Source organism: Bos javanicus, chromosome 2, assembly GCF_032452875.1.
Source record: "Bos javanicus breed banteng chromosome 2, ARS-OSU_banteng_1.0, whole genome shotgun sequence".
Classification (NCBI taxonomy): Eukaryota; Metazoa; Chordata; class Mammalia; order Artiodactyla; family Bovidae; genus Bos; species Bos javanicus.
Genome location: NC_083869.1, coordinates 10680981 through 10701524, shown reverse-complemented (window position 1 = coordinate 10701524; position 20544 = coordinate 10680981). Strand labels below are relative to the sequence as shown.

The 20544-nt window shown below is 36.0% G+C and overlaps 1 protein-coding gene across 1 annotated transcript in view; it reads left to right on the top strand.

The window, feature by feature from the left end:
- Positions 1 to 20544, top strand: part of FSIP2 (fibrous sheath interacting protein 2) — a 149125-nt gene that overhangs the window by 110315 nt on the left and 18266 nt on the right. Inside the window, exons 17-19 of the mRNA XM_061433413.1 lie at positions 868 to 10343; positions 13079 to 13579; positions 15132 to 15232. Coding sequence (XP_061289397.1) covers positions 868 to 10343; positions 13079 to 13579; positions 15132 to 15232 — 10078 coding nt within the window. The remainder of the gene's footprint in view (positions 1 to 867; positions 10344 to 13078; positions 13580 to 15131; positions 15233 to 20544) is intronic.

Below are 20544 nucleotides of genomic sequence, written 5' to 3'. Positions count from 1 at the left end.
GACAGTTGGGTGTGTCTGCAGTTCCAAGCTTATAAGTATAATTTCTTCAAGTAGAGCCTAACTGAACTTAAAGAATAAAGAAAAACAAAGAAGATAGGAGAAGATAAGATTCGTAATCCCATCCCATTGGTATTTGACTCTGTGGTGGTGGTTTAGTTGCTAGGTCTCTGACTCTTTTGTGACCCCATGGACTGTAGCTCCTCTGTAAATGGAATTTTCCAGGTAAGAATTCTGGAGTGGGTTGCCATTTCCTTCTCCAGGGGATCTTCCTGACCCAGGGATCAAACCTGTGTCTACTGTCTTGGGAGATCAGATTCTTTACCACTAGCCCTTTCCTTCTATCACGTCTCTTCTCTATTCCCAGACATGTCTAGGGTTTTTCAGTGATGTCACTCATGCTCCTTCCATGTGGAGCTTCCTTTCCTTACTTCCTTCATCTCAAGATATCTAAACCCATCTAATTGTCAAAGTTCAGCTTAAAGCCTCCACTCGCCACTGGTCTTGCCTGATTCCACAGAGATCACTGTGCACATGTTAAGATATAACACTTGGAAATCATTTCTCTGCCCCAGGAATTCCAGCTCTTTAGAGCACCTTAACCATCTAAGCAAAACAGATACCAGCAGTAGACTTAGATATTTGAATTCTTCAGGGTTATTTTCTCAACTTTATGGCTAAAATTAAGATTCCACAAGTGGGAAATAAGTATCTGAAGAAAACCCAGTATTTTTCTTGACTAGATTTTTTTTTTTTTTTTTTTAGTGAGGTGTTCCACAGATGAAATTCATACATAAATAATTATCAAAATACTGAATTTTCCATATGTCCCTTAATGCAAACTAAAATGGTAATGTTTTCTTTTTTAAGTTTCCAGTGAGAAGGTGTCTATTGTTTCCACACTGTCAAGGAAAAAATATGAATCAAAATCGCCTCTAAGAAGCATATATAGTGATTCTTCACTTCATCAATTTTGTGAACATCTCACTGAGTCTGTCATTTGCCATTTAATGTCAAGCATTTCTGGTAGCACCACAGATATTAGAGAAAAAGAGAAAACATCGGAAAGACAAAATCCTGCATTTAACACTATTATTTCAATTGATTCTCAAGTATTTGAGAGTAGGTCAATTTCTGTTGGAGAACTTGCGCTAAGTATCTCTGAAATCATCACTGAAATCCTTTTAAATAGTAACATCATAGAGACCAACATTGCACAGCAAATGTTTTCATTAACAAGAAAGTACACTTACTGCCCAGGAGTAAGTGCTGCTGATTTTGATGATCTCTTTCAGGACCTCTTAATAGGTGTGATTCATGTACTGTCCAAAGAAATAGGCTTAAATCATCACCTTGAAAATAGTGGAAGAAACAGACCATTTCCCATGCTCAGAAGTAATAGTATGCCCATTTGCAACAGAAGAAATACAATGCAAAGACAGAAAGGTTCCAGAGACTGGGGATTAGCTACTCACCAAATTGATCATATCATTCAAAAAAATAAATTAAATTATTTGGCACACAAGTTAGATAGTCTGGCTGGTAGCCTAAAAACTCATGAATCCAAAGAAATAGTCAACAGAGTTTTCAGTATTGTTTTAGATTTATTTTTACCAGATGAACAGCCAGATGAGGCTATGGGTTCTGAAATAAAAGCAAGAACATTTTTCTCATCATCGTATGAAGGGCAATATAATAACATACTTGGAAATAACTTAGGGCTCTCCCCTAAATCAGTTTTCCTTCTCAATGTTGTATGTGAGAAACTAATCAGAACACTTTTAGAAAAATGCACAAACTCTGTCTTTCTTGATAATTTCCCTCTTTCTGAAGAGGTATCAGCAGAAGAATGTCAACTTTTAAAAATACTTCAAAGTGTAGATGAAGAATTTGACTACTGTAATGGAACAATGGACTGGGAACAGTTTCAAGGGGATTATACGTCAGACATTTTGGAAAATCTGGCAGAAATGGATCCGGATTTATTGTCATCAGATTCTATGCTTACTATTATTTCCCACAGCTTGGTTAAATCACTGATGGATAAACTACATCACAGTATACAACTCCCCCAAAGTCCACCTTTTGCAAACAAGCATTTGAAGTATGGAACAAGAGAAATACAGCCTAGTTGTATAAAAGCAAAAAGGCCAGAATTAACAGAATTGGAACAAGGTAGAGGTTCTTTAGGATGCATGAGTTATTATGGCCATGCTTTGACAGGACCCCTGAATAATCCCAGTGTAGTTAGCTCCAAAATACAAGCACCGTTTGGCAAGAAATATTCAGTAAATTTTGCTAATGTGCCACCTCTTAAAAGACAGGGAACAAAGGATATGAATACAATAGCCATCCATAATAAGCTTTATCCAGGAGATATGAACACAGGTGTTTATTCAGCCACATTTTTAGAGGACATAATTTCAGAACTGTTTTTTAATCTCTCTATTTCACTGTTGGGCAAAAATGAAAACATCATGGATGCCCAGCTCAATGAGATGAATACATTATTTGTCAACAGTATAGTGAATGAGTTTAATAAGGCAAGGGTCACTGTTTTACGGAATTCTGAAGAAAGGCTATGTTTTCCACCAATCCATAAAGAAACTGTTAGTAGGATTGTTGACTCGGTTTATTATGGTGTTTTACAGCAATATAAATCAAAAGTGACCTGTGGTGGTAATCTGGCATGTGACAGTACTTCAATAGCAGAACAAATAACTAATAGCATATTGTTAGAGATTTTGGACTACCAACTCCCATCTTGCTTCAGGGAAAAGCTCTTACACAATTCATATTACCCTCTCAATGCTGAAATTATATTACAGAAACTTCAAAATAACCTGAGGGAATTTACTTCCAAACCTAGGTCTTTAACAGACTATAGCACCATGTTATCACAATCATTTTTAGAAGATATCATCAGAAGACTTTTATCTCAACTCATTCCTCCACCCAGTAAAGCTTCCTCTTTGGAAAACAAATATTTCGTGAGTTCAGATTTTAATGAAATGTCTACCTGTATAATAAATAAGGTTATATCAGCTATTTCAAAACATAAAATTTGGTTCACTATATATGATAATCAATATCTGTGTACAGGAAAAAACCTCCAGAAGATGGTGGATTCTGTTTATAGAAATATTATGCAAACCTATGACTCTCTTATTTCAATACAGAAAAGTATACTCAGCCGAAGCCCGATTTTGGTTGACCGAATAGCCAGTTTTATTATCCAAGAGATTGTTGAAAATCACCTTCAGCCATTTTTGTGTGGAGAAGGTTTACCTCGTCCAAAAACTCCTTCAGATGCAATATCGAATATGGTTAAACAAGTTCTCAATGAAGTCATAGAGTCACACAGACCCCAGACGCCAGCAGCCGCAGGTATTTACACTGAGACATTTGTAAGGGAAATTGTTGCCAGACTTTTATCAAAAATTTTCAGTCCAAAGCATAACACTGAAATTGAGCTGGAAAACATGACCCAAAAAATTGTAAACTCAGTAAATAACCATTTTGACAAAGCTAAAGTTCACCTTCTATGTAATGACAAAGAACAGTCTTACCCTTCTGTGGATACAGATATTGTGGACGAATTGGTCACCTCAGTTTATAGAAATGTTTTAAAACAGTATGGATTAGATCCTGAGTTTGATAAAGAGTCTGAAGACAGCAGTATTTTTGTGGAAAAAATTACCAACTTAGTTGTAGCAGCTATTTCAGATTACCTTTTTCATCCACTGTTTTCTGGGAATTTGTCATCTTCATATTCTCTTTCAACAACTGACAATATTGTTCAAGACATTCTTAGTAACATCAGTGGATCTACCATGCCAAGTCAGAGTTTATCTCCATATAACACCTTGCTGCCATACACATTTTTAGAAGACATGATCAGAGTACTATTATCTAGAATTTTTCCCTCTGCACATAGCATTGTTGCAAACAGAGAAATTCCGAAAGATAGATCAAAAGCTAATTTCAATGAAATTGCTTCAGATATAATCAGTGATATTAGAAGGAAAATTTCCCAACATGAAATTCGATTCTCAAAAGATGAAGAAGGAACCAAGTTTCTTTATTCAGAAGATGATATCCACCATCTCGTGGACTCAGTATTCAAAAATATTCTAAACTCTAAGTCTCAAGAATTAGTTGAGCCAAGTGTCACAAGTAGTAATGATGTTCTTATTGACAGGATAGCAGGTTTTATCATTAAATATGTCTGTCAACAACATCTTCAGCCATTTGTGGATGGAAAGTCATTACCTTCTTCATCATACACATATTTGGGCGATGAGAGAAGGCAGTGGTTTTATGCCAGTGTTTATTCCTCAGCTTTTTTGGAGGATGTGATTTCTGGGGTTTTAAGCAAAATATTCCACAGGGGGTTAGGCATCGTACAAACAAAATCAGTAAGAGATTCAGAAGATGAACTATTTGATAAAGCTGAAAAACTCATACATTTCATAACAGAGGAATTCTCAAGAGCTAAAGTTAGCATTTTAGAGAATGCAGAGAAAAATTTATGTTTGCCTCCAGTAGAGAGAGATGTGGTCAAGAACATTATTGACACGGTGTACAGCAAAGTTGTGCAAGAATATGAAATGGAAATAATGCCTGATAAAAATTTTCTAAATGACACGAAGACACTGGCTGCAAAGATAACTGAAATCATCCTGGCTGAAACCTCTGATTTCCAAATTCATCCAAATCTTACAGAAAAGCTTCCATTTGGGTCACAATCCAAACTTAGTAGTGATATTTTGATAAAGAAAGTTCACCAAGACATTACTAAATCAAGATCCCAAAGACAGGCTTCGACAATATATACTACTATGTTATCACATACTCATTTGGAAAAAATTGTGTCTCAGCTTATATCGCAGATGAGTCCATTGGTCTCCAGTACAGAACACCAAGATACTTCTCAATCAGACTTAAGTAATACAGTCATAAAACTGATAAATGAAATCATGTCAATAATTTCAAAACATGCAGTATGTATTATTAAACATGGGAATGAAAAACATAGTATGATTTCAGAAAAAGACATCCAGTCCATGGTTGATTCCATTTATGCTGCTCTTTCCTGTTCAAGGATATACCAATCTCTTACAAAAGATAAAAAAGATATAAATAATATACCTGTTTCAAAAATAGCAAGTTTTATAATAAAAGAAATCTTTAATCATCATCTTCAGTCATTTTTATCTGGAGATAAAACTCTCCTTTCAGCTGAAGTTGATCAAACTTATAAACAGAAAGTATTAGATCCTAAAGAAAAACAGTTGTCCTTCATCATGAATTCAGCTGTCTTTTTGGAAGAAGTAATTTCTGAACTTTTATGTAAACTCCTTTATGCATTCTCACACAATGTCTTGGCTGCTGAAAACCCAGATATAGTAAAAGCCAAAGTTACTGGCATTGTTACAACATTAGTAAAATCAATTGTTCTGGAGTTCACCACATCAGAGATTTTCCTTGCAGATAGCTTTGATGCTGATATGTGTTTTTCAGAAGGATATAAAGAAATGGTTCAAAGAACAGTCAGCCGTACTTATGAAAAAATATTAGATGAATATAAATCTCTGATTCAAATATATAGGGCTATGCAAAGTGACACTGCTTGTTTTGGAAGAAAAATATATAATTTCCTTTTGGAAGAAATTTATGACTGCCAGGTAAAGTCATTAATTTCAGGAGAATTAATATCTTCTTCCTCTTCTTCTCCTCAAGCTGATAAAATCATCAGAAATGTACTCAATGTCATCATGAGAGATAGCCATGCCTTGCCATCATGTATTACTGTGTTGCCATGTTCTCTTTTAGAAGATATGATTTACAAGCTTCTAGTGCATATCTTCCCTTTGACTGACACTGAAAGTGAACTAAAAGAGGAAGAGGTTTCAGATTATGAGTTCGTGGATGCAGCATCAAAACTAACTGATGAAATCATCAAAGAAATTTCTGAACATGAGATCTGTCTTGCTACAGCAGAGGAGAATGCAGAAAGTGTGCAGTTAGAAGTGATTCAAGATTTGATTAACTCTATATGTAATAATATTTTGAAAAAATCTGAATTTCAAGCTGAAGTCCAGAAAGATGCAAACAAAAATGGAGGCTCATTCCTCAGTAAAATAGCTGGTTTCATTATGAAGGAAATCATGGATCATCATCTGCAGCCATTTTTACATGGTGAAGAATCATCCTCCAATAGCTTATCTAATTATGACCATGTCTCTGTACGTACTATACCTGGTAAAAAAAAGACACAGCCTTCTCTATATTCGGCTACATTTTTGGAAGATGTAATTGTTGACCTTGTTCGAAAATTTTATTCTCTTCCAAGTATCACTGAAGAGATTAAGAAAAAAGAAAAACCAGAGCCAGATGTTGTGAGCTTGGCTATAAAATTTGCAAACTCTCTGATAGGAGAATTTAGGAAAAGTGAAATTAAAGTTCTACCAAATGCTGAAGAAATGTTTTCCTTTCCACCAATTGATAAAGAGACAGTTGATAAGATATCTGATTTTGTGTATGATCAGTTCATAGAAACTTATGGATCTAATGATATTCAGAAGAATGGTAAAAATAACATTGTTACAGAAATGATTGCTACTTTAGCCCAGAAGGCAATCTCTGCTTTCAAGATTCAACCACTTTTTTCAGGAGACTGGTCTTCTACTTTCTTTTCATTTCTAAATCCAGATAACATCATTCAAAGGGTTAAACACCTTCCACAGCAAACTTCTACACAGATAAACAGATGCTTAAAAGAGAATCAACTTACTTTATCAGAACAGTCATATAAACACACGTCTCTAACTTCAGACCAGAAAAATGTGTTGGATACTTTGGAAGTAGATAGAGGTGCAATGAGCAAAAGGAAAAGTTTGGAAACTAAAGAGACATCAATGAAAACAGGTGATATCCAAGACCCAGTGGTTACCTCTGTAACTAGTATTATGAAAAGCAATGTAGTTAACCTGTTATCAGGACCAGCTGCAGGTGTGGCCAATAAAGAGAATAAAAACAAAATGGGAATTCCAGTTCAAAAATACAATGTATCAAAAGTTACTTGTCCAACTACAAAAACTAAAGATAAACAGGAGCCATATTTGAAGGGAACACTCAAAAATAATGAAACTGACGAGAAAAGAATATCAGCTTCAGATAAGGAGGGGCAAGGTAAGGAGGTACACACACAAATTCTAGTAGCTACTGATGGTGAAAGGGAAATCTTTCAACTAGATTTTAAAATAGGCAATGAGAAGAAGGTTGACAAAACAAGAGAAAGTTCATTAAAAACAGAAGACAACCCCCTTCAGTTATCTTCTTTGATAGCCAAAGTGAGAAATACAGAGAACACAATCGAGAAACCTTCAGAAGCAGTTACCCAGAAGCCAAACGACGAGGAGAGGAAAGACTCTTCAGCTCAAATAGACATAAAGGAAGGACAGTACTCAGATTATGAATTAGTCCAAAATGTCACTGAGAATATTTATGACAGTATCTTTGGAATGTACCATTCTCAAGAATCAGCTGATTATTTAAGACAACAAAGTCTTCCTAGTCATACAGCATCACCTATAACTCAAGCATTGCCTGTAACTCAAGAGATTGGCAAGGATTTTGCACAGTCTGTTTTAACAAAGGACTTATCCCTCTCAGCCAACAAAAATCTCAGGGCCAAAGAGAAAGAAGAAAAAGAGAATGCAAGCAAAATAGAAAAAGAGAGGGAAAAGAAGAGAGGGGGTGAAAGAGAAAATGACAGCGTGAAAGTTAAGGATATTAAAAAGGAACCTAGTAAACCAGACAGTCCTCAGTACCCTCCAGAACCTGCGGTTTTCCCTGCTAAATTTTTAGAAGATGTTATTACTGAAATGGTTAACAAATTGGTATTTTCTTCCTCACCAGAAACACAAACATATGATAGATGTCAAAATGTATGTGATGATGAAAATCAAGATGAACTCTATGACACAGCTATGAGACTTATTGATTCACTATTAAAGGAGTTTTCTGATGCTCAAATTAAGGTATTTAGGCCAGATAAAGAATATCAGGTTTTTCCTCCTGCAGATAAACTGTCATCAGTTCCTAAGGAATATCCCAGGCATAAAGAATCAAATATAGATGAAGCACCATGCAACGTTAAGACAATAACTGTGGATAAGAGTCACACAATGACTGAAAAACCCTCTTCAAATAAGATACTTTTTTTAGATAAAATGTCATCAATTGATAAAACATTGGTCAACAAAGTTGTCCATGCCTCTGTGTGCAATATTTTGAAGGAATATAAATCTCAAGACTCCATTTGTAAGAATATAAAGAATAATGGGGGACATTTAGCAAGAAGATTAGCTAGTGCAATGATAAATGAAATTTTTCAACATAAGCTTAATTTGATATTGTGTGATGAGTTTCCAGTTTCATCATGTTTGCCTCTGGAAACTAAGGATGTTGTTAAAAAGGTCCAAAAAGTGGCTCAAACAGCCAGCAAAGAATGTCAGACATCATCACCATATACCATCATGCTGCCTCATGAATTTTTAGAGAATGTGATTTCTACTCTTTTATCTAAAATTTTCTCAACCGTATCAAACACCATAGCAGAAACATATGAAAGCAGCTGGTTTACAGAACTGGATTTCCTTCAAATGAAGTTATTAAGTACAGTTACAACAGAGATCTCCAAAGATGAAGATATGATTATACAGTATGTGGAATCCTTACATCCCAGTGATGATGAAACTATTCAATTAGTGGTTCAATCACTCTATGATAATCTCTTGTCACAATTTGGGTCACAAGAGAGTATACAAAATTGTGCAGCCAGTGGATGTAGAATTCTTTCAGAAACCATAGTTGACTTAATTCGACGAGAAGTGACTGGCAATCAGTTGCAGAACTACTTTTCTGGAGAGCTAACACCGTATCAGTGTGCAGAAGTTGACAATGTTGTTGAAAATATTCTTAAAGATGTGATCCAAATGGCTGACATTCCCCAGCCTCATCCATCACAGGCGTGTATACTGCCTTATAACATAATAGAAGAAATTGCTGTAAAATTTTTATTGAAGCTTTTATCTGCGTTTCCAAAGGTCAATAAGGAAAGACCCAAATCCCTAGAAACTGAAATGCAAAAAATAACATCAAAAATATTAAATTCAATACAAGAAATTATCTCCAAAAATAATATTAAAGTTGTATCACCGGCAAAGGAAATACCTACTGCACCTTTGGCTGACAATGAAGCTATTGAAAAAGTAGTTAATTCTGTTTATACCAGTATTTTAAAACACTCTGGCTCACTCAATTCTATATTTAAAGATTTAATGGGTAAGAGTAATATCCTCTCTGATATAATAGGGTTTTTAATGGTGAAAGAAATTTCCAAATCCAAATTTCAACCTCAAGTACAGGAAGAATTATCAGGTCCAGAATTAGCTCTGGAAGCTGTTAAAATTATGGAAAAAGTAGTCAAAATGGTTGATGAATTTAAGTCCCAGGAAAAGTCTTCATCCAAAAAAGGTTCTATGTTAGATGCCACGTTTTTAGAGGAAGCACTAGCCTTGTTCTTGGCTAAAATAGTAAGGTTGCCAAGTGACTCAAGCAAACATGCAAAAAACTTATCAAAGCCTGAATTAAATAAAATTGCATCTCAACTGACAAAATCTGTGACGGCTGAAATTTCAAAGAGTAATATTAATCTTGTTGCTGATTCTGAAGAACACTTTCTAAATCCAGAAAGTATAGAAATGGTTTCTCAGGTTATTGATTCTATTTATAGTAATGTACTACAACAATCTGGAACCCAAAAGGATCTTTATCATGATATAAAAAGTACAAACGGAGTTTTCCCTAAAAAAGTGGCTAATTTAATTATTAATGAAGTTTCAAATTTTCCCTTCGATTCAGCTAGTCCAAAGAATTCAAATGCTTGTTTCTTTGGAGATCTAGACATTAACAGAATTGTTGAAAAGGCACAAGAGCATGCTGTTAACATGATTCCTGACTTAAATAAAGAATCAACTAAAGATTCAATTGTAGAGGACTCTGCAATTAAAATAGTTCCACATGTTGGGAATAAACCCCTCAAAATAGATCCAAACATTATCTCAGAACACTTAGCAGTAATTTCTATAAAAACTCAACCCCTTGAGAAACTTCAGACGGAATGTTTAAAGAATACTGGACATAGCATAGCAGAACTGAGAAGAGCATCAATAGGTGGAAGAAGTTATCCCTCAGACACATGTACTATAAGAGAGTTGAAGAGAGAAAGACGGACCTCATTGAGCAAGACAGGACGACTAGATATAAAACCCTTTGAGGTAAGTATAAAAAGAATAGCAAAAAAAAGTGAGAAATGGTTGTTCTGTTCTGTTCCTCAGATGGATATATGAGAATGTGTTTTTTTGTTGTTGTTATTGTCCAACCCAATAGGAAAATTGGTGGCATAAGTTTATCTGTATAGTTATATGACTTACTGGGACTTGCCATTCCAGCTCTGAGGCTCATTCTAAAAGTCTCAGGCTAGTTTTCCTAAGACAATCAATTTAAACTTTAAGAAAAAAATAATGAGAATACAGGGATATACCCTTGACTGGCCTTCCCAGGTGGCTCAGAGGATAAAGAATCTGCCTGCAAATCAAGAGATCGGGTTTCAGTCCCTGGGTCAGGAAGATCCCCTAGAGAAGGGCATGGCAACTCACCCCAATATTCTTGCCTGAAGAATTCCATGGACAGAGGAGCCTGGCAGGCTATAGTCCATGGGGTCGCGAAGAGTTGGACACGACTGAACAACTCTCATACAAACACATACACACACACACACACACACCCTTGACAGCAGAATTGTGCTGACTGAAATAATAATAAAACTATCTAAAATACATTTCTTATATAAGGCTCTACAGCAGTAATACTACTCTTTTTACTTTTAGCAACATTTGTCAACACACATCAGAATACAAACTCTTAGATTATGCTAGTTTCTTATTTCACTTTAGTAGTCTTCCTCAGGTTCTTCTATAATCTCAAGAAGTGTTAAGTTTCTTCTTATCCTTCTTCTAGATTTAGCTGCTTTAATGTTTCCATATTTATGAATCTGTTTCCTCTGTTTTAGTCCCTAATTCTGCTCTGCAGTTCCATATTTAGGCCCCCAATATATTAACCTAGTGGAGACTTTAAAATGCAAAAATGATGTCCTTGTTACAAGGAAACTGTACAACTGAGGACAAAGGATGGTCTGGCCAATGGAATCACACTAATCTACACATTTTTATCAGAGCCCCTTGTACTGATCGTGTTCTCTCATAAGAGGACTGAGTGTGCTGAGGGTATAATCTGTTTGGAGAATGAGCCAAGTTTTATAGAACTATTCTCCCTGGAGCAGACACTTGAAGTAAATTTTCTCCAGCACTGTCCTGTAACCCATTGAACTAGGTATCAGGGCTGTTAAATATGTTAATTGGCACTTATGTTTTCATACCCAAGAACTGAAATTATTATGGGAAGACATACTAATTTAATCTTTGCCTTAACTTTTTTGAACCAGATGACAGTATTTTCAAGCTCTAAAAGTTATTCCTTACATGGATTCTCATCATTTTCATCAGCATATTTTTTGGTAGTCTTCATTCATATATATATGTAACCCCTTAGGAGTAAAATTTGTGTTCAAAGACATAGAATAACATTGCTCAAAGGTAGTTTTTAATTATATGTAGAATTGTCTGTCACAAATCTCACTCTTGGTTACCATTCTCTTTCATTAAGTCATTTATAGACCACAGAAAGCAGGAAGAGAATATTTAAATGAAAATAATGGCCATTTTTCTCTTAAGGGGGAGAAAATTCATCCAAAAAATAAAGTACAAATGAAGCAGACCTAGACAACTCTGATAAGACATGATTTGAACCAGTCTGGGTATCAATGTTATCAATCTCCTGCACAGGGACAAAAAGACTAAAGAATAGTAGATTAGAACAGAGAATCTAGGTATTTGTTGGCTGTGCCCCAGGGCTTTATTTCCTGTTTTGAGATACCATAAATTCCTAACACACTAGCCATGTACATATTAAAATTATATATATTAACAAAGCCAGATAGAATGATTTTGGATTTTCTAAACCACTGCCTGCCCTGCACGCCCCCCGCCCAACCCCACCAATAACACAGAAAATCAAAACTGATTGTGTTTTAAGTTCTTAAGGGGACTGTTTGTATATTTTGTTTCCATAGAAAATATTCTCTTCTGGTACCAATATTTTAAAAATTGCCTTGCGGTGTTCCAAAGGAATGTTGATGTCTAGGATTAGGAACAATTTGGAGGTTCTGTGGCACCATCAAAGGCTACTGAAATGGGGATGTTATATTACTCAATAATAATTGTCTTTTCTTTAGACATTTAGATCTGTCTTTAGACATTGAAAATGAAAGGTGAGATTTGCCTAGGGAGGTGAGGAAAAAATGAAGACTTATGTTTTGAAGATTCTTTTGGAAAATATATCCAGAGAATCAAGAGTGGAATGATAGAGATTAAAGAGTCAGAGACCTTCACAATCTTGGTCATTCATCATTTTTAAAAATCAAGAGCAGATAATACACTGCTTTTCTATTGAAAATATGTACATTTCAGTTTCTCTTTGATAACCTATCTACAGTTTTAGAAAAATATATCATCATGTCTACTTCTCTCACCAACTTCCAAAGTAAAAGAATAAAAAAAATACATGATGCAACAAGATACAAAGTTTAAGCAAAAAAATAAAAAGAAGAACCTGTGTTAGTCCTTCATTAAACTCTGGAGTAAATTATGGTAGATTAATCAAATGGTATGATAGATTACATACAATCCCTGAATGTAAAAGACATGATACCAACAAATATTTCTTAAAATTTTCATGTTTCTTTTTTAAAATATTGCTAATGTAAACATAGTATCTGAAGATATTATTTTACATTAAAACTAGAAATCAAACTGAAATAGCTCTTTTGTAATAGAATCACAGGAAAAGTGATTGAGGCATTTGTTTCTGATATTCATTATACCTTCAATTCTAGGCTGTTTGCAGAAATTCATTTCAGAATATAAGAAAGCCTGATATCACCAAAGTGGAGCTTTTAAAAGATGTTCAGAACAAAAAAGAACTTATCCTTCGGTTAGTAGCTCATGATATTGAGCAGGAAATCTCAGAAAGTACCATAGAAGAGGAACTAACTTCATCTGATGAAGATGAAGTTGTTTTAAGAGAGATTGTACAAGAACACTCAGGAGAAAATATTGAAGATCAAGTAAAACATTCCACAAAGCCAGTAGAAAGCAAAGTCGTTTCTCCCAAGCCAACACAAAGCACAAGCAGTCTGAAAAAGTTTTTTTCACTAAGTAAATGTTGTCAGGCCACATCCAATGCAAATGTTGAAAATACTGGAACAGTGTCAAATCATGTAATAGAAGCTAAGAATGGACAGATTAAAAGAACTGTTGCTGAACTTGACATGTCCCCCTGCTCAGGAACCTTCACTGAAACAGATTCTACTTGGGAGGAAAAGTCACAGAGTAAGGTGAGCGAGAAACATGACTCTCAATAACCAGATGTCTGTGGAAAGAGTAGAGGTCTTCAGAGATTCTGTCCAAGAATGCACCTTAATTGAGTAGAAGAGAATACTAAAACGGTTCCAGATATAGTCTCTTCCTAAATCTGGCAACATTTACAGTATGCAAGAAATGCATACAGTATGCAAGAAAAATTTACAATATGAAAGAAACTTTCTAAAAAAATTTACAACATGCATAGAACACAATTGTGCGCATAGAACACAATTGCATATAGAACACAAAACAGATAATGGAAAGAGACGTAGAATAATTAGAAAGCCAAGGATGACAGAAAAGGAAGCTACTTAAGAGAAATGAAAGTTAATTATTTACATATTTTAGAAGATTTCATCCCTTTTATATTTTGACTGGTAAATACATTTTCAACAAGTAGGGCAGGACCAGAAGATGGGTCGAGGTAGGAGGTAATTAAAAAAAAAAAAAAAACTTCAGATTGGGTTTCAATCCCAACTCTGTCTTTAATAGCTATGCATCTTTTGGGCAAGTTACATAGCTTTTTTTTTAACATGTTGCTTAACCAACTTGACCAAAGTTAAGTTAATAAAAATATTTTAAATATCACCCTTGCAATCAGCCCATAAACCCCTCCATATTCATGGAGAACAACTTTCATCCCTAGTACCAAGTGCCTCACATAGCACAATGGTTTGGATTTCAGTGACTCTTTGGGTGGTCCTTGTTCAAAAATGTATACCAAAGTATGTTTTTGAAAAGTATATATGATTTAGGGTTTCCTGGTGGGATAATCCTATTGATTATCCTTTTGACATGATTCCCAAATTAACACAAAAGCTGAGATGAACCAGAAACAACAGATCCAACTCTGTTCAGTTCAAAAGCTTCCCAGGCAAATCATCTTAACACATACTCTAAACTATTTGCTGGAAATCTATGTGATTACATGACTAGATGCAGTCTGCAGAATAGTTTTCTTGAGCCTCATTCAGAAGTACTGACTTCTTAGACAACTAAAGAATTGTTATAACATTAACAAAAGTAAAAACGGATTGTATGAACAGTAATCCCAGTAATAGTAGTCTATTTTTTCAAGATTATAATAGACACAACACTAAACGTATTCTTATAAAAGTTATGGCCTTGAAATCACACATGACTTCCCAACCAGATCAGAGTACAGGTTCACATGATTGAGTTGACTGTCTTCTGAACTGACCAGAGTTATATCTCTGTTCTTTTTGAACTGTTTCCATAAAATACCTGTAAAGTACAGAATTGGAAAACCATATACACCAAACTTTGTGCTACGTTTATCTTTAGCATTTACTCAAACTTCAATGTTATTGTCTAGAACCTTTCAGTAGCTATTTCCTAAAAACTATATTGGAAAAAAACATTTTACTTAGAACTATAGGTTCCATCCATTTTTAAGTAACCTCTGAAACTTTTTCTAATTATAGTGTATGTTAAGAGGGGAGAATATGCCAAGTATATGGTGAAGTGCATATCAAATGTAATACATGGCTTGCATTTTTCCAGAAAGAAGAAAAAATCCTTACTACTGAGCCGACACATTACTTCATACACAGAATTATGAGTTCATCTTCATACAACCAAGAAGATCTGATTTCATATGCCAGGTATATGAAATTAAAGCAATATAAAATAGCAATCTGAGATGAGGGTAATGCTTCTGGGAAGACTGAAGTCCCTGGTAAAACTTGATTGGGCAAGTATTCAATCCTATAACTTCCTTCACTCCTTCTTATCCTTTCCTCCCCTACCTCTCCACTGTGCTTCTCTAAGGCCTTTTCATTCTGTCTGATGCCCCATTCCTAGTTACTTGCCCTCTACATTCTTCCTAGTCTAACAGTGTCTTGAATTAAGAATTCGCTAATGTGTTATAGTTTTGTTTTGTTTTTTAATCTGGAAGATAGTGATATGAATGCAACCCAGTGTCTTTCAGCCCAAAGGGTTCCTACTCAAATCTCTTTAAGTAATTCAATGTTCCAGTATGTATGAAGAGAGGGAACAGTGTAAGTTGGAGCATTCAGAGATGAATTCTAGGAAACAATGTAGTTTGATGTGGGTCTGTATATATAGACAGCATTTACATGAGAAGGCAACCCAAGTTTGTATGATTATCAGAGCAAAGTCTGAACTGTTTAGCTGTGAGATCAGATTGCCAACATTTACTGAACCATAGAGAAAGCAAGGGAATTCCAGAAAAAACATCTACCTCTGTTTTGACTACACTAAAGCCTTTGACTGTGTGGATCATAACAAACTGTGGAAAACTCTTAAAGAGATTGGAATACCAGACTATTTTACCTATCTCCTGAGAAACCTGTATGTGAGTCAAGATGCAACAGTGAGAGCCCTGTATGAAACAGCTGATTGGTTCAGGACTGAGAAAGGAGTACAACAGGGCTGTCTGTTGTCACCCTGCTTGTTAACTTATACACTGAGCACATCATAAGAAATGCCAGGCTGGATGAGTTACACAGTGGAATCAAGATAGGCGGGAGAAACATCAACAACCTCAGATACACAGATGATTCCATTCTAATGGCAGAAAGCAAGGAGGAACTAAAGAACCTCTTGATGAGGACGAAGGAAGAAAGTGAAAGAGTCAGCTCAAAACTAAATATTAAAAAACTAAGATCGTGGCATCAAGCCCCATTACTTTATGGCAAATAGAAGGGGAAAAAGTGGAAGCAGTGACAGATTTACTCTTCTTGGGCTCTAAAATCACCGTGGATGGTTACTACAGCCATGAAATCAGAAGATGATTGGTTCTCAGCAGGAAAGCTTTGACAAACATAGACAGTGTGTTGAAAAGCAGAGACATTACTCTGCCAACAAAGGTCTATATGTCAAAGCTATGGTCTTCCCAGTGGTCCCATATGGTTGTAAGAACTGAGCCACAAAGAAGGCAGAGCGCCAAAAGATTGATGCCTTCAAACTGTGGTGCTGGAGAAGACTCCTGAAAGTCCCTTGTACAGCAAGTTGATCAAACTAGTTGATCTTAAAGGAAATCAACCCTGAGTACTAATTGAAAGAACTGATGGCTGAAACTGAAGCTCCAGTATTTTGGTCACCTGATGTGAAGAGCCAATACTTTGGAAAAATCCCTGATGCTGGGAAATATCAAGGGCAAAAGAAGGGGGTGTCAGACAATGAGATGGCTGGATGGCGTCATCGATCCAATGGACATGAACTTGGGCAAACTCCAGGAGATGGTGGGGAACAGGAGGGTCTGACGTGCTGCAGTCCACTGGGTTGCAAAGAATGAGAAACATCTGGGTGACTAAACAACAGCAACAGACTTGAAATCTAATTAGATTTCTAATCTAATTATATCTAGAACAGAAGTTGCCTAAAATTATTCTTAAGTTTATAAGAGTATTCATAACCTAGAAACGGAAGTATCTCTATTGTGGGAGAAGCAATAGGTATAAATAGAAAAATCTACCTGGTTATAATTTTTCCCCACACAGCATGATGCAATTCTTTTTGACATACTATTTTGGGACATTTGTTCCTGGCCAAATTATTGCCTCTTGTTCCTAAATAATGATTGATTGTATTAACAGACAAAATTAGTAATGCAGGTACCCCTCTATTATTTATATCAGTGAAGACAGAGGGCACAGTTCATACCAAATAAAAGTCAATTTAGAGTGAGGTAGGAGAAGGCAATGGCACCCCACTCCAGTACTCTTGCCTGGAAAATCCCATGGATGGAGGAGCCTGGTGGGCTGCAGTCCATGGGGTCGCTGAGGGTCGGAAATGACTGAGCGACTTCACTTTCACTTTCCCCTTTCATGCATTGGAGAAGAAAATGGCAACCCACTCCAGTGTTCTTGCCTGGAGAATTCCATGGATGGGGGAGCCTGGTGGGCTTCCATCTATGGAGTCGCACAGAGTCGGACACGACTGAAGCAACTTAGCAGCAGTAGCAGCAGCAGCAGGCCAAAAAAATGCAACCCCTTATTTTCTTGTAGAAACAAAAATAACTAGAGACTGATAAAACAACTTCACAAGAGCTCTAGAAACCGATCAAGTAATAGCATCAACCAAGGGAATGCCCAAAGAAAGGCCACATTCAAAGTGGCAGAAAATTCCACAGACTTTTCTTATCATTACCTAAGCCCCTTCTGCAACATGATGTGGCATAGTTGGGAAGAAATGGCCCAATTCTCAGTTTTTTCTCTTGAAGTGGAAAGAGCAGATTGGAACTTATTTGCAATGTTCAGATCTATCTGTGGACTACCTGAGAGACTATTTCTGTCTCACCTGAAGAAGCACAGATTGGGAATGATGGCATAGTTTGGATCTAAGCCTGGAAGCCACAGAAGTCAGTAGATGGATGCCATGGTGTATGGAAATCACAAGGGACTACAGATGCACAGACACCTGAAAGCAAGAGATTACAGACACAGGGAAACCACAGAACAGCTAAGGCCCTGAGAAGAAACCTCGGATATGCAGATGATCACCCTTATGGCAGAAAGTGAAGAGGAACTAAACAGCCTCTTGATGAAAGTGAAAGAGGAGAGTGAAAAAGCTGGCTTAAAACTCAACATTCAGAAAACTAAGATCATGGCATCTGGTCCCATTACTTCATGGCAGATAGATGGGGAAACAATGGAAATAGTGACAGACTTTATTTTCTTTGTCTCCAAAATCACTGCAGATGGTGACTGCAGCCATGAAATTAAAAGATGCTGCTCTTTGGAAGGAAAGTTATGACCAACTTAGACAGCATATTAAAAAGCAGAGACATTGCTTTGCCAACAAAAGTCCGTCTAGTCAAAGCTATGGTTTTTCCAGTAGTCATGTATGGATGTGAGAGTTGAACTATAAAGAAAGCTGAGCGCAGAAGAATTGACGCTTTTGAACTGTGATGTTGGAGACAACTCTCAAGAGCCCCTTGGACTGCAAGGAGATCAAACCAGTCAATCATAAAGAAATCAGTCCTGAACATTCATTGGAAGGACTGATGCTGAAGGTGAAACTCCAATACTTTGGCCACCTGAAGCAAAGAACTGACTTGTTGGAAAAGACCCTGATGCTGGGAAAGATTGAGGGCAGGAGGAGAGAAGGGGATGACAGAGGATGAGATAGTTGGATGGCATCACTGAGTTGATGGACATGAGTTTGAGTATGCTCCAGGAGTTGATGATGGACAGGGAGGCCTAGCATGCTGCAGTCCATGGGGTCGCAAAGTGTCAGACACGACTGAGCAACTGAACTAAACTGAGAAGAAATATGATGATACTCTTAGCAAACAAAACATTTAACAGCAGGTCGGGAAAAGTGAAAAAGGAAAAGCAAAAGTACATACATAGGCCCAGAAGGACATAGGCCCGGAACAAAATGAACACCTGAAGGCTTTACCTCCGTCTGTTCCCAAGGTTCCCCGTTCTGCTAGTTAGTGAAGGGTTTCTACACCAATCTCCAAAAGCTGGAAGAGATAACTGTTCCTTTAAATGCTCAAATTCCATCATAAGATCACAATGTATATTAAGAAACAAGAAAATTTGGCACATTTTTAAGAAACCAAATAAATCCTCAGAAAATGTCCATGGAGAAGCACACCAAATGGACATATATGACAAAGAGTTTAAAATAACTGAAACACAAAGACCCAAAGGAAGTCAAAGGAAAAGTATACGAAAAAAAAATCATACAAATAAAAAGAGATTAAAAGCTGTAAAAAGGAACCGGTCAGAACTAACAAATTCTGTAACTGAAAAATATAGCAACTAAATTGTAAGATTCACTAGATGGGCTCAAAAGCAGTCACAATCAAGCAGAAGAAATAATCAGTGAATTTGAACACAAGTCACTTGAAATTATTGAGTCTGACAAGCAAAAAGAAGAGGCTGAAAAAGTGAACAGATTCTATAGAACTTAAGGGATATCAGCAAGCATACCAATACACACACACCCACACACACACTATGGTGAATTCCAGAGAAATGAGAGAAAAAGGGCAAGGGGATTATTTTAGGAAATATGGCTAAAACCTCCTCAAATTTGTAAAAGCATGAATATACAAATAATAAATTCAGTGAATTTTAAGTAACATAAGTGCACAGAGATTACCTGAGACATAATCACAACCATCAAAAGACAAAAAGAGATTCTTCAAGTGGCGCCGTAGAAATTGCTTGTACAAGAGATCTCCATAAAACTGTCAGTAAAACTTTTAGAGGGAACCTTGCAGGATGGAAGGCAGTAGATTATATATTTAAAGGGCTAAAAGAGAAAACTGTCATGTGACAACTCTTATTACCAGTAAAAAATACCCTTCAAAGTGAAAGAGAAATCAGAACATTCTAAATTAGAAAATGAAATGCAAGAAATGTTAACACAAGTTCTTCAAATTGAAACTAAAGGATGTTGGATGATAACTCAAAGCCGTATGAAAATTTTAAATTCTCTAGTAAAGTTAAATATATGGACAAATGTAAAACCAGTATTATAATAATTTTATGTGGATTCTTTACTATCTGAGCCACCAGGGAAGCCCAAAGACTAAATGGAATTTATATAAAGCCATAATATGGGATAGCAGTAACAAAGGGATGGCAGTTGATCTATCGAGGAGTAGAGTTTTTTTATGCAACTGAGGTTAAATTGGTATCAGTTTAATTATCATAACTTTAAGATGTCATATGTACTCTCTGTGTTAACAACAAAGAAAATAACTATAAAATATACATGAAAGGAAACAAAAAGGGAATCAAAATGTGTCTCTGTAAAACCTCAACTAATAGGAAGGAAGCAGCAGTGGAGCAAATGAGGGATTTCATTCTTCAACATAATAAAGGTAGTATCTGACAAACTTATAGCTAACATTATGTATAACCATGAAAAGCTGAAAGCATTTCCTTTAATATCAGAAAGAAGACAAGGATGTCTACTCTGTCCAGTTTTATTC